A 15,088-nucleotide genomic window follows, 5' to 3' on the forward strand; every position below is an offset into this window, starting at 1 on the left:
CCAAGTTACGTCCTCACCTTCTTAATTTGTCAAGCCAGTGGCCCCTGATTTCTCCCAGCAGGTGTGTGTCCGATAAAAACATAACCCTTAGAGCAGAGGCAGATTTGCTGTCCTGATCAGGTACTCTCTTCACATCTGGCCAGCTGCACCGAATTATCGCAAAGTAGTAAACCAAAAATTCACAGAACAAAACGACCGCAAGAAATAAACCTAAAAACTTCAATAGAAAAACATTTCTTTTGTTAAAACGGGCGTTGTTCTCGGTGTAGAATCCACCTCTCAGTGTAGCCATGTGCTTTATAAGGAGAGTTTGCAGCAGTGACCCACACACAATGCATCCTTTGACATGATGTTGCTCCTCGGAAGCTGCCTTTCATGAGATTTGCATCTGGGCTGCCCACACCTGCATAAAGAAAGAAAATATGGTCAAATGTGTACAATGCCACGATTATCATTTCATACAGAACAAAGTCATTAATGCTATAAAAGCATAAACTTGATTATCAACAGGTCCCCAATGACAACCATTTAACATACAAAACAGAACTTGCACTGACCCTGTGTTATTAATTATAACTGGGGCTAAGGTCCAGTACCTTGAAAATCAGGTACAATACACATACATTGGAACATTTAGATCAGACCAGCACTGACAAAAATAAAAGATCAAAACTTGATACCTCAGAAGTTGAAAAATGAATTACAAAAAAGGAAATTTACCAAAATCAATTTAAGGCAAATAGCTTCACAAAAAAAAGTCTAATAGCAAGTTTAAAAATACAGGGAACAAAGTCACTGCACAGATCACCAAAGCAACACCAGCATTTCAGGGCTTCCCTGCCCTTTTCTCAGGCCAATGGTGACCATAAAATGATTTATTGCAACAGGGTTCGGATGGCAGGTCACCTGCTCTCTGCCGCTAAGCACGAGGATGGGTGAAGCACGAGTGTATTAAGTGTAGCACGTTGGAAGGAAAACTTCTAAAGATTATTTGTTTTCACTGAATGAACGACTTCCGCTGTTTGTTTGTTTTCAGCAGAAATTTTAAGTGTTGAATTAAAATGAACGTTACCATGTTACACGTGTGTGTACACACACACACACACACACACACACACACACACACACACACACACACAAGCTAGGAGGTATAAGGAATTGAGAGGTTTCGAGAGTGTGAGAGTGTCTGTATAGGTGTGCGCGTGTGTGTGGATAGGTGTGTGTGTGTGTGTGTGTGTAGGTGCGTGTATGTGGGAATAACATAACATTGTGCAGTAGCCCTGTCTCGGTGCCTAATAGCACGACATGGGTGACATCACGCCGTCCCCCTGACACTGTGTACTCCGCAGTCACCAGTCCGGGGATCAGCATGTCGGAACAGCCACTCGGCAAGGTGAGGCTCCGCACGCTCACATGCAGCTGCGGGCCAGTGGTGCAGGCACTCAGGCGCAGCAGTAATGTGCTCCTTAGGGTCAGCCCGTAGTCGTGCAGCTCCGGCCCCGTGTAGGAGCGCAGGTTCGGGGAGAGGAGGGGGGGGGGTTCTGAAGGTGTCTGTGACCTTGACCCTGCTCCCAACTCACACCCCGGCCCGGGGACACTGTTACAGACTGCTCCTGGGGAGCCGGTCATAGGCAGCGGTACTGTGCTTCCGGTGAGCCGGTCAAATTCAGCACATGCTCAGTCCCTCACATCTGTTCCTAAATTGTGTTTCAACTCTGCCTATTTTACCCTATGAGAATTTTGTAAGATGCACCATCAACTAAGAATTTTCACTTCAAAAACACCAGTGTGTGATCCTCGTTGCTATTATGCCCCCCCCCCCAGTCTGCCTTACACCCTACCGTCAGGTTTTATTAGCGGCTTTCAGATTTAATTCTAATTTTTGGGACAGGCTCATGATTCATTTTTACATTTCTGGTTTCCAATAACATGTTTTGAATGCACTGCAATGCACCCGACTGCAGGATTTGACTGCAAATTAAACAAAGTCTCAAAAATGATGTTTAGTTTAACAATTAAATTGTTATGAATGTTTATCAAAACTATTTGTTATTGAGATTTTCCTGTAACAAATCATTATAATAAGAGCATGTTATAATATAAACTGCCTCTTATTAAGTGGTTCTAAGGCCTCGGATATAGTACCGGCGGCGTGACGGAGGGCATGTACTAGAAGCAATCCATGCCCGTGACGTCACGTGGGCAGTTCGCCCTCATTGGCTGAACCACGCACGTGACCAAGCCGTCGAGCGCCAAATTCAAACAAATTTGTCTTGCGAAGTATCAGTCTCCCTGTCGCGCTCGTGCGATTTATGGCCGTGCGCATTGCCTTATGGCATTTTTATTTTGGCGCTTGCGCCGTCGCTGTTACTATGGACACGGCCTAAGGCAGTTCTAAAGCTGGGGTAAACAAAACCTATTTTGTCGCATGCCACAATAATAAAGTAACAATACTTCTTGTACCATTAACTACATATGGTTGAGTTAATATATTTACACATCTCCTTTTTTGCCCCTCAACATTAGTTAGCTACTCTAAAAATACATTTAATATGAATATTGTACTTTTATTCCTCTGTTTTAGTCATCCGTTCTCTTAAAGCAGCCAGAGACTAGAAGCTAAATTTCTCTTCACAAACCCAAAAGCCCGGAGACCATAATAATGTGTATGTAGCTTTCATTTTTGTTGTTGTTGAACTAAGGGAATTCCTCCCCATGACCAGCAGCTAGACACAAATATAATAATCAGGTCAAACAGCATTTTCAACATCCTGTGCAGTCACTGGTATCCATTGGTAATGTTATCACAACCTGAGACATGTACAGCATGATAAGTGGGCGTGTGGGCGTGAAAGTGGTCAAAAGAAAAAAGCAGAACACAAATATAAAGAATCATTAGGATATCATTATTAATACTCCATCATAATATATTATGATATGTTCATTACTCACTGTACTGTGTTCTCATCTGCATGTCATTAACCAGAATCCCTAGCTCCTGTGGAACCATTGTAGGCTAGGAGATAATGGTGAAAAGCAGGGCTGCAGACGTGTCTGAGACATGTGAATGTGCTCACAAGTGATATTTTTATTTGCTGTATTAAGTAGTTCTTATTTGATTACATTGCTGTTTTAATCTCTCTGTCACTTTAATTACTTAGCACACTAGGATGTGAAAAAAATGTGTATCAATGGGCAAACATAGTTAGCTGATATAATAGGAAAAGCACTCCAGGTGACAAAAAAAAAGAAAGAAATATCTATATATTATAGATGTATGCACATCTATAGTTAAGGTTTGTACCAGATTTTCATCATAACTCCTCTTTTTCAGTTGCTCATACATCTCTGAAAAATTTCCCAATCCATCTGAAATTCAGGTCAGGTTGCTAAAGTTAATGTTTGTGGAAAGTTTGAGCACAATCCGTTCAGTAGTTTCTGAGTTACAGGGGAGACAATAGGGTTCTTAAAAGTTTGTAGCCTATAGTTTAACATGGTAAGTTTTGAGAGTTGTAATTCAAAAACGATTGAACGAATGTGTGAAAGTTGGCGTAGAGTTAGTGGCTTAGAGGTAGAACTGCCTTTGAGTGGTTGCTTTTTAAAAGGATAAGGTGTTTTGGAGAAATGTAAGGTTAAAAGAGATCTATATCTATATATATGTATAATCTCAACCCCGTTATAGTGCGATCCACTACGACACAGATCCGCTTATAACATGGTTTGAGCGTGGCTCCCGATTTAAGCAGAAGATCTCCTACCTGTCTTAATTCCTTTTTGCCTGCTTTTCTTGATTCTGTGCTCTTGCTGCCGGTGCCCCCCACCCCTCCTCCTCGGCTCCGGCGTCAAATGACCATGGCAACGCGATGTCACGTGATTCTGCTGGGTCATTTGACGCCGAGGAGGAAGAGTGGGGGGCGCCAGCAGCAAGAGCACACAATCGAGAAAAGCAGGCAAAAGGGAATTAAGTGCTTTGTGGTGGGGTTTTGTTCTAGACTAAACAAAACATTGCACACACAAATTAAACCTGAGTGAGTGCCGCTGTTTATTCTATGTCAGAGGCATTGGCAGAATGGAAAAACATTTCCTTTCCCCTCTATTCCAGTGAGAAAAAAATCAGGTTACAGTGTTTAAGAGTTCACACACACCAGAGAGAGGAGAAAGCTGATGCTGGGTAAGTCCTGCGTGGGGGTGCAGCTGCGCCATCGGTTCTGGCACAGCTTGGAGCGTTATCCCAGCTCTACCCCTCCGGTAGAAACCCTGACCGCGGCCATTTTTTTTTTGCGATCTGGTTATAATGCGTTTGCATTGGGTGGACCCCGAGCACCGCATTATAATGGAGTTCAGGTGTGTGTGGTTATATATATATATATATATATATATATATATATATATATTTATTTTTTTTCCCCAGGCAAAAGGTGACACATTGTGTGCTCATTTGCATGTCATCTCCCAGAATCCCTTGCTGCAGTGGGAGCACTGTATGCGAGGTGATAATGGTTGAAAGGCAGGGTTGCAGACCTCTCTAAGACATGTGAATGTGATCACAAGTGGTATTCTTTATTGGCTATATGCTAATGGTGGAGGTTTTCTGTCGCCTTTTTCACCCACCATAACTTTAAAAAAAAAATATATATAAATAATCCAATGCACAGCCGGCACACCATTTGCAAGTAAATAAGTTTTGGTGCTTATCCCATAGAGCAATAACAGACCATACGATACCGGTTGCAACACGACATCAAGGGACAGCATGCAGGTAAGTAAATCATAAACTGTCTATATTTGATAGAAGACACAAAAACCGACGTTTCGGTCCCCCAGTGGGACCTTTCTCAAGGTGGTGCAATTGAATGCAGTGCACAATACATATATATACCCCAAACCCCAGTGCAATTCAACAAAACTAATCACAGTTAATAAGCCTCACCTGCCTATGTGACATGCATCCACAGTATCAGCAGGTAACGAGCGTCCATTTTGAATATATTAACTCTATATTTGTTTACCTGATATGTGTTTGGGCATGCGCAAAAAGGCTCAGGAATTGCATAATGTTACTGCTGAGAGACTACATAAGTCTGCCAGACCCAGCGATATCTTGGAAAACCGGAGAGAGTGCGCATGGGCTAAACTGATCTGGAGCTGATACCTGGATAGATTAACTATTTCAGGGACGTGCAAAATACACATTGTAACTGCAAGTTAAGCGAAACATGTGAAACACCTGATGTGCTCACCGAAAATGTGCAAAAAAAATGTGAGGGAATAAAACATATATACACACACGTGTGGATAACGTGGCTGACTGGAATCTAGGTCCGTATATGAATGCTGAAAGCACTCAGCCATATAACGCATAATGCGTAGTGAAAGAAATGATAATGCAATGATGACTCTATGCATCCTGTCAGGAAGCGACACCTTATAACCAACAAAAATACATAATGCAGACAATGTCAAATAGGGGGCTCTTGACTGCAAAGGACCTGAGGTACCCGACACACTGGTGAAAGGTGCTACGCGCTCGAAGCACACGCACGCACACGCACACACTCTCTGCTCCATGCTCTTTCCTCCTTTCCTTGACCCCACCACCAGGTACCAGGAGAAATGCATCTGAGAAACCTAATGCTTGTGGGGTGAAAGGAGAAGGAAATCGGGGAAGCAATATTCTTGGGGGGGGGGGGCAAGGGGGAGAAAGGGATTGTAGAGGACTCTTGTTTCTGGGGAGTGGGAGGAGACGGGGCTCAAAAAGGTTTGATGTTTGGACAGGTGGGGAAGAAGGGTCCAGAAATGTCTGATGTTTGAGGAGTGGGCAGGGGGAAAATGGCCTGGAAAAGCCTGTTTGTGGGGGGCTGCATTTCACATACTTGGATGGGATTATGTCATATATGATTAGGGTGACCAGATTTTCAAAATGAAAAACCGGGACACTTAAAAAAAAAATATGTATAAAACAATGTACATCACGTCATGCCCCCCGTTGCCATGACAACGAGACACTAACGTCAGGCGGTGACATGTTGCGATGACAATGTGGCATCACATGATGCCTCGTCACCATAATGCGTCCCGTTGTCATGTCAACTTGATGCCACGTGACGTCACTGAGCGTCTCGTTGTTATGGCAATGGGCATTATGTGATGTCGCGCAGCCATATTGACGGAATTTGGAGAGGAGGATACAGCCAAAGGCAAGATAAATATATAATAAATAGATCTAAAAAAAATGATCTTGGGGTTAGCCTTCAATAGAAGGTGGCAACCCTGGCTGCAGTGTGTGTTTCTGTATACATAGGTGGGGGCTGCAGTGTGTGTTTCTGTATACAGAGGTGGGCCCTGCACTGTGTGTTTCTGTATACAGAGGTGGGCACTGCAGTGTGTGTTTCTGTATACAGAGGTGGGCCCTGCAGTGTGTGTTTGTGTGTATGGAGGTGGGGGCTGCAGTGTGTGTTTGTGTGTATAGAGGTGGGGGCTGCAGTGTGTGTTTGTGTGTATAGAGGTGGGGGCTGCAGTGTGTGTTTGTGTGTATAGAGGTGGGGGCTGCAGTGTGTGTTTGTGTGTATAGAGGTGGGGGCTGCAGTGTGTGTTTGTGTGTATAGAGGTGGGGGCTGCAGTGTGTGTTTGTGTGTATAGAGGTGGGGGCTGCAGTGTGTGTTTGTGTGTATAGAGGATAGTGAAATCCTCTATTAGAAATAAATAAAACAAATCACTTTGCAGCCTGAAATCTGAAATTTACTTTCTAATCTATACTGTACTTAATAAAAAATTAATACATTAATTAAAATTACAAAAATAATTGACATTAAATTAAAATTAAATAAAAAATAAAGGCATTAATTAAAATTAAGATATTTTAAAAAAATGTGACATTCCTCATTCCTGACCTGACCTTGCGGCTTGTGTATATAATATTACAATTTGCCAAAAAAAAGAGGGGAAATAGGGTTGTGTGTTATAAATATATGTTGCTACTTACAGTACTTATTAGCTCTGCTAGGAGGTGGATTAAGAAGATAGACTAGACCAGGGGGTGCAAACTTTTTTGTTAGGAGAAACCCTTGAAGAATTTAGAACATTCTCGGGGAACCCCTATCTGGCTGACACATATTAGGCCGCGCTTATAGTGCTGGCGACGTCGCGTCAAACAAATGTATTGACACGGAAAAAAAAGGGGGGGATACGAGCACTGCGGAAATGACACTCTGGCTAGGGCAAGTGCAAAAAAGTGAAAAAAAGCTTTATTGTGGCTTAACACGCCATTAAAATTACATGTTCACCGTCCTCTGACGCGTTTCGTTCCCAACGGAACTTTATCAAAGAGTATTTGATATATTTCAATACTCTTTGATAAAGTTCCGTTGGGAACGAAACGCGTCAGAGGACGGTGAACATGTAATTTTAATGGCGTGTTAAGCCACAATAAAGCTTTTTTTCACTTTTTTGCACTTGCCCTAGCCAGAGTGTCATTTCCGCAGTGCTCGTATCCCCCCCTTTTTTTTCCTGTTACCTCTCTACCGGGACGGATGCACGCAAAGGAGCGGAGCTGTTCTCTGTCGCCGATACACACAGGACACGGAAGTAGTGGCTAATACATCCGGGGGTCACAGGTCGCCGTGTACCGCGAGGGTTACAAGGAAAAGACCGCCAGTGGAGGACAGGATCCCCGGATAGAACGCAGCTGTACGGAGTGCTGCAGGACATCGCAGACCACGGAACACAGAGAGGCCCACCAGAGAAGGGACCACCGGTTGGATACACGCTCACCGGTCAGGTTAGACGGCTTCACGTCCGTGTGTGGGTTATTAACCCATTGCGACAGACTTACTGCCTACTGCTTTATTATTCATTACCGTGTACCTCAGGTGACAGAGTACTCCGCTTGTTAAATATTAATAAATATCTTAAGACTTTCAGACTTACCAGCAAGGTTTTTTTAGAGCACCCAATTAGGGTTAATCCCCTTACTCACCCAAATGTATTGACACCGTCGCGTGCCATTATAGTAAGAGCGACAGGACGGCGCGACGGCTTGCTCGCAATCGCTGGAAGTCACTTCAATTTGATTTTTCAAGCGACCGCAGCATCGCCAGCACTATAAGCGCGGCCTTAGGTTAATTTCACACCTCACAAGCCCCCTCTATTTCCCACCCTCTACCCATGAATTTCTCCCCTTCGTCTCACTTACTCTCCTCCCTTCCCGCCTCGCATGTATTTATCTCCCCTGAGTCTTACTCCCTCTTTTCCTCACTCCCCCCCTCTCTTCTCTCACTCGCCCCCACCCACCTTCCGTCAATTACCCCACTCACTCAATCCCCCCACAAAATACATACCAAAAAACCCCACCCCGCAATACATAATAAAAATACCTGCCCCCGCCAATACGTATTAAAAAGACCACTGGCGCCCAGATACTTTTTTAAAAGACCGCCCCATACATATTTAAAAAAATTGGGCAGCACAGGTAAAATCAACATCTTCATCCTCATATACCCCCCCCCCTGCATCTTCCAGATCTCCCCCCCCCCCCTGCATCTTCCATCTCTCTCCCACTCCCCCCCCCTGCATCGTCCATGTCTCTCCCCCCCCCTGCATCTTCCATCTCTCTCTCCCCCCCCCCCTGCATCTTCCATCTCCCCTGCATCTTCCATCTCCCCTGCATCTTCCATCTCCCCTGCATCTTCCATCTCTCCCCCCCCCCTACATCTTCCATCTCTCCCCCCCCCCCCTACATCTTCCATCTCTCCCCCCCATATGCCTACCTCAGGCGGCTGCAGGTTCGGCGGAGGCGGCAGACTGAGGCACGCGCTCAGTAGCAGCAGGCACAGGAAGTGCCGCGAGCTGCTGTGTGCAGGCTCTGGGGGGGATGGAGAGCGAGCCGGGGACAGGGGGGGTGGAGGAAGGGGGTGTCAGGTGCCGGAGGGAGGGCCAGAGTGCCGGGGGATCACCAGCCGGGTTGCTAAATCCTCCCCGCCGCCCCCGCCAACACATAAAAAAAACGGGAACATGGAGGAAAACCCGGGATATTTCCGGGGACGGACCAGCAAACGGGACAGCACACGAAAAAATGGGACTGTCCCGGCAAAACCGGGACGACTGGTCACCTTATATATGATGTCATTTGTGACATCATGCATGATGACAGCAGCAAAGCCTGGGGAGAGTTAAGGTAGCGTGTTACCTTAACTTCGAAATTTCCAGACTTTAAGGGTTTGCTTGCAAACCTTAACGAAGTTTATATATATATATATATATATATATATATATATATATATGCAAATATAGCTGTGTGCTCATCTGCATGTCTTAGGCAGGTCTGCAACCCCGCCTTTCCCCATTATCACCCAGCATACAGCACTTCCACTGCAGCAAGGGATTCTGGGAAATGACATGCAAATGAGCACACAGTGTCACTTTTTACCTCAATAACCATTTTTAACATGGTTCCCTATAGGCTTAAGCTTGCTGCATGGTCACAGCTTTGAGCACAGCCAGGGTTAAGGTGCATACCCAGAAAACCACCCACAGACAGCTGTTTCGACCTTGATGGGTCTCATCAGTGTGGGGTTGATTTTACTGGGAATGCAAGAGAGGCTATGGGATAGGCTAAACCATAATACTGAGTTAAGTTATGGTGAGTAAAAAAAGTGACAAAAACCCTCCACAGGAAAGCAAATATGCAAATATAGCTGTGTGCTCATCTGCATGTCTTAGGCAGGTCTGCAACCCCGCCTTTCCCCATTATCACCCAGCATACAGCACTTCCACTGCAGCAAGGGATTCTGGGAAATGACATGCAAATGAGCACACAGTGTCACTTTTTGCCTCAATAACCATTTTTAACATGGTTCCCTATAGGCTTAAGCTTGCTGCATGGTCACAGCTTTGAGCACAGCCAGGGTTAATATATATATATATATATATATATATATATATATATATATTAATATATATTAATGTACATAGCACTTCACAGTAGTAATACACGTGGTAATCAAATAAATAACAGGTCATGCTTCAGACATAAAAGTAACATTAAGGAAAAGGATAGATTATATATAATATATATATATATATAATATATATATATATATAATATAATATATATATATATATATATATATATATATATATATACACACACACACACACACACACACACACACACACACACACACACACTTTATTATACCAATGTTTATGTCCTTTACATTTTGAGAACAGTACTTTTAATGGACAACCGATGTAATAAAAAAAATATATATACAATCTTTTTCACACCGGAGTAATAGCTCATCTTATAAGACGGTTACTAATGAGCAAACATACTGTACAGAGCACAGCAATGTGTGAAGAGACCCAGTACCAGAGGTGACACAAACAAATACAAAAATTAAGAAGCAACACAAAAGTGTATATAGTAGTGAATATGGGGGGAGGGGGGGAGAGGGGGGTGGGTGAAATGGTACATAAATTAGTAAGACTTGGGAATGGATCATTACTTTTAACACTAGCCCAAAAGAGGTCTACTGTACATAAAGCTTTAACATGCAACGATTGGAGACAAAGACCATGCCTTAGCAATGGGTTTTGGGAAAGTGTTGTGATTATAATAAGCCACAAACACGACTACAAACAAGATTTCAATAAGTGCACGAGTACATAAAATGAAAGGCACAACAATGTGCCCTTAAGCTACACGATCTCAGCAGAGCAGTGCTTGCGTTGTATCTGCAGGGGGAGCAGCTCAGCTGGTCTCACCCACACATCCCCCCCCACCCTGACATCCTCTGATGCTGACGCCTTTGTAAACATATCGCCGGGGTGAGCAAAGACCCATCCACGACCACCAGGTCAAAATCTAATGGCAAATCAAGGAGCGGACCAACGTATGCATGCAAGACTAAAATGCAGATCCATACACACAGCCGGCGTCATATTACTAAGGGGCACTAGCTAACCCTTGAAATAGGGAAGACATAATAAATATGCTCCTCTCTGTATGCATAACTGGTAAAGGTCAAGCAGTAATATAGCAGCACTTACAGGACGCATGCATACGATGCCAGCATCAGCAGCCGCACCGCGTATGATGCATTGCACACAGCAGCATGCAATGTGCAGGCGATGATTGCTCGCCCACTTCCGGGAGGGCGAGGGGAGGTTTCTGATTGGTAAAAAATAGGCTCCGGGGGCGGGCCTTTCCAGGCGTTGAGAGAGCGGATTGGTGTTGTATTGTATGTCTTTCTTTTGATGTTGGTGTTGCAGACAGTTGCTGTGTAAGGGTGGGTGGATTGTTGTGCTCACACAGACACAGGGAGTGGAAGTGGTGTATTAAAAGCTGGATGCAAATGTGGGGCAACCACAGAATCCCATCATTTCTGTGATAAACCTGGTGCTGTGTGGCTCAGAAGGAAAACCTGCAAGAACCAACATCAGTGATATTGCAATGATGATGGAAATGTGTGTACTGACACTGAGCAGTGGAAGTCATTTGAAGTCAGTGAGAGCTGGGGGCTGCAATGCAGTCCAGCGGGTAAAGCTGGGCCCATTTGTTTAGGGTGTGTACGAGAGAGGTTGAAAAAACTTAGCCTGTTGGTAGCCCTCAAAAACTGACCTTGGCCAGGTTGCAGTGCCCTGGGGAAGGTGGATATAGAAATATCTGTAGGCTAACAGGAAAGGAACTGATTCAATTCGGAAACATTATCAGCCATAATATAGTGCAAACAAAATAAAGTGATCAAATAATATGAAACACCCCCAGGTGCAGGGGGTAGGTTGTATATGGGTAGATAATATCTTTTAATCTGAAACCGAGGTCCAACCTCTCCCGGTAGGATTAGAGTGGCAGCTTCCTAGTCAAGTACCTGTGATCTCAGGGTCTTTTCTGCGCAGGTTCTGGCCAAGGCGCTAAGGGAGGTGACGGTAGTGGTGATGGAGCAGGTGCAGGAACACAGAAATAGGACGCCAGGATCTCTTTTGTAACTTAAGATGTTTATTGGGTAGGCAAGCACATAAAGCTCACTGCTGTATCACAGGCACTATCTGGGTATAGTTACTCTTATGGGTCACCGTACCTCAGCACCAGTACAAAGGGTTTCCAGTTGCACAAATCTCCTTTTTCAACCTTCCTCATTTCTCCGCTCCCTGACCTCGGCAAGGCAACCACTATTCTACTCCTATACCCGGTACCGGCAAGTATTGTCTACGTTACTTACATCTGGCCTGGCAACGCTTAATACCACATTCCGGACACGCTCCCTTTGCTGCGGGTGCATGTATTCCTACCTCCCCCTTCAGCACAGGGGACGGGTCTGGTCTGCGGGCAGCACAGGCGAAACATTATGTCGAGCCCACAAGGCGCAGACCAGACTGAAGTAAGTGAAATAGGTGAACAAAAGAAAAGTGCGCAACAACAATATATAAATAACGTGATGAATGTGATACAATTAAATAGGTGACCTTGTGTATAGTATGAATATTTATGGAGCGTCTGCAGCTGTGACACCAGGGATGGCTCTGGTCCCCCCTAAATGCACACAAAAAAACAAGAAACACAGCGCACAACGCTCATAGTGCATTAAATGATATCTTTAGTAACCAAAATAAGAAGGTAAGTATTGTGCGTACATAAAACAAAATTTAAACAAGCATTTCAGGGTTATTGTTACCCAAGCACCAACGGACGCCTGTGATGGTCTCGTGGCTCTCCTCACTCCAACAACCTCGATGTAGGGCCTGGAAAATCTCCACTCCAAACGCTGGTGTTTTGGCCTCTCGCCTTAGGGAAAGGCTAGTGCAGCTTCAGCAGTCCAGAAAAAGACCTCCGCTTATATGCGTTGTGCCCGTCACTGCATAAATCTCGTGTATAACGGAGCAGCGGAGTACACGCGGTTTTGCGTCCTGGTCGAGAGCTTCTTCCGGGTCTGTGACGTCACAAGATCGCGAGACTTCGTCGCAAGTCTGCAGGACACCGGATCAGTTCTCTGGGAGTGCTGGGATGTAGAGGAAGGCAGGCACTGTATGTCTGCAGGGAAGGCTGGCACTGTATGCCTGCAGGGAAGGCAGGCACTGTATGTCTGCAGGGAAGGCTGGCACTGTATGCCTGCAGGGAAGGCAGGCACTGTATGCCTGCAGGGAAGGCTGGCACTGGCATACAGTGCCTGCCTTCCCTGCAGGCATACAGTGCCAGCCTTCCCTGCAGACATACAGTGCCTGCCTTCCCTGCAGGCATACAGTGCCAGCCTTCCCTGCAGACATACAGTGCCTGCCTTCCTCTACATCCCAGCACTCCCAGAGAACTGATCCGGTGTCCTGCAGACTTGCGACGAAGTCTCGCGATCTTGTGACGTCACAGACCCGGAAGAAGCTCTCGACCAGGACGCAAAACCGCGTGTACTCCGCTGCTCCGTTATACACGAGATTTATGCAGTGACGGGCACAACGCATATAAGCGGAGGTCTTTTTCTGGACTGCTGAAGCTGCACTAGCCTTTCCCTAAGGCGAGAGGCCAAAACACCAGCGTTTGGAGTGGAGATTTTCCAGGCCCTACATCGAGGTTGTTGGAGTGAGAAGGAGAGAGCCACGAGACCATCACAGGCGTCCGTTGGTGCTTGGGTAACAATAACCCTGAAATGCTTGTTTAAATTTTGTTTTATGTACGCACAATACTTACCTTCTTATTTTGGTTACTAAAGATATCATTTAATGCACTATGAGCGTTGTGCGCTGTGTTTCTTGTTTTTTTCAGACTGAAGTAAGGCAGTTTTTCTCTGATCTGCTTCAGCAAAAACAGGCCATGGCGGAACAAATTGTGGCACTTACACGTCAGGTCGCCGTACTCTCGGCCCGAGTACCAGCCGCTTCCTCTCCTGCTGTTAATCCCCAGCCCGCAACCACAGCTAGCAGCTCAGACGTAAAAATCCCGCCCCCCAAGCCTTACACAGGCGAACCGCAAGAATGTAGGGGTTTCCTCAATCAGTGTGAGGTGCAGTTTGAAATGACCCCCTATCTCTTCGATACTGGACGTAAGAAGGTAGCCTACATTTATAATCTCCTAACGGGCAGCGCCCTGGCTTGGGCTTCCCCGGTCTGGGAGTGACGTTCTGACCTTACCCAGGATTACCCGGCCTTTAAGGCTGAATTCCAGCAAGTGTTTGATTCTCCCGCACGCCGGGAGATGGCATCTGTTTCTCTCCTACAGATTACCCAAGGGCGACGAACGGTGACGCAGTATGCCGTGGGCCCTCGCAGCCGAGACTAACTGGGGGCAGGAGGCTCTCGTCTCTGTATTCTGGCAAGGCCTGGCAGATCACATCAAGGATGAACTCGCTCGTCAACCCAGGCCAGATCAATTGGAGTTTCTCATCGAACTAGCAGTCCGAATGGATCAACGTATCCAGGTACGCCGCTCCGAGCGCCAGCGCACTCGCTTTCATAATTTTCAACCTCCCTTCCTCAGTACTCCTGGCAGTACCCCTGCGGTTACTAGTGCTATCACTCCTCTTAGTCCTGTCCTGGAGCCACCAGAGCTGATGCAATTGGGGGTACAACGCATCCGCACACCTATACGGCAATTCCGCTATGCCGGGGGATTGTGTTTCTACTGCGGATCCGCTGAACACCTGGTCCAGGAATGCCCCCTGCAGCCGGGTAAATGGGAACACCCAGTGAGTACGGAGGGGGTTAATTTGGGTGTCATGTCTCCTCGTCCCCTCCACAAGGGAGAACTCCCTAAGAAACTCACCATACCCGTCTCTCTTATAGGCGATAAGTTTCAGACCTCGACCGCAGCGTTCATTGACTATGGAGCAGGAGGAAACTTTGTGGATCTAGAATTCGCCAGGTTGAACCACATACCGCTCGTGAGAAAGAAAACTCTCATCGCACTGGTCAGTATAGATTGACTTCCCCTTACCCCTGCATACATCTCCTTAGAGACGGTCCATCTCCTTCTGACCTCACACCCTCACAAGGAGACCTTAGGGCTCTATGCAGTAAGCGCCGAAAAAGTGCTATTGGAAAGTGTTCACTATCGGCATGATTTTGGCGATTTGCCTTCGCAGTATTCAGGAAGGGCCGAATC

The 15,088-nt window shown here is 45.8% G+C and overlaps 1 protein-coding gene across 1 annotated transcript in view; it reads right to left on the reverse strand.

The window, feature by feature from the left end:
* MPPE1 (metallophosphoesterase 1) overlaps positions 1 to 11,155 on the reverse strand; it is a 55,352-nt gene extending 44,197 nt beyond the window's left edge. The window contains exons 1-2 of the mRNA XM_075585387.1: positions 11,050 to 11,155; positions 18 to 403 (exon numbers count right to left, since the gene is read on the reverse strand). Coding sequence (XP_075441502.1) covers positions 18 to 292 — 275 coding nt within the window. The 5' untranslated portion in view covers positions 293 to 403; positions 11,050 to 11,155. The remainder of the gene's footprint in view (positions 1 to 17; positions 404 to 11,049) is intronic.
* Between the last annotated feature and the right edge of the window lie 3,933 nt (positions 11,156 to 15,088).

Source organism: Ascaphus truei, chromosome 2 (assembly GCF_040206685.1).
Source record: "Ascaphus truei isolate aAscTru1 chromosome 2, aAscTru1.hap1, whole genome shotgun sequence".
NCBI classification, from domain to species: domain Eukaryota; kingdom Metazoa; phylum Chordata; class Amphibia; order Anura; family Ascaphidae; genus Ascaphus; species Ascaphus truei.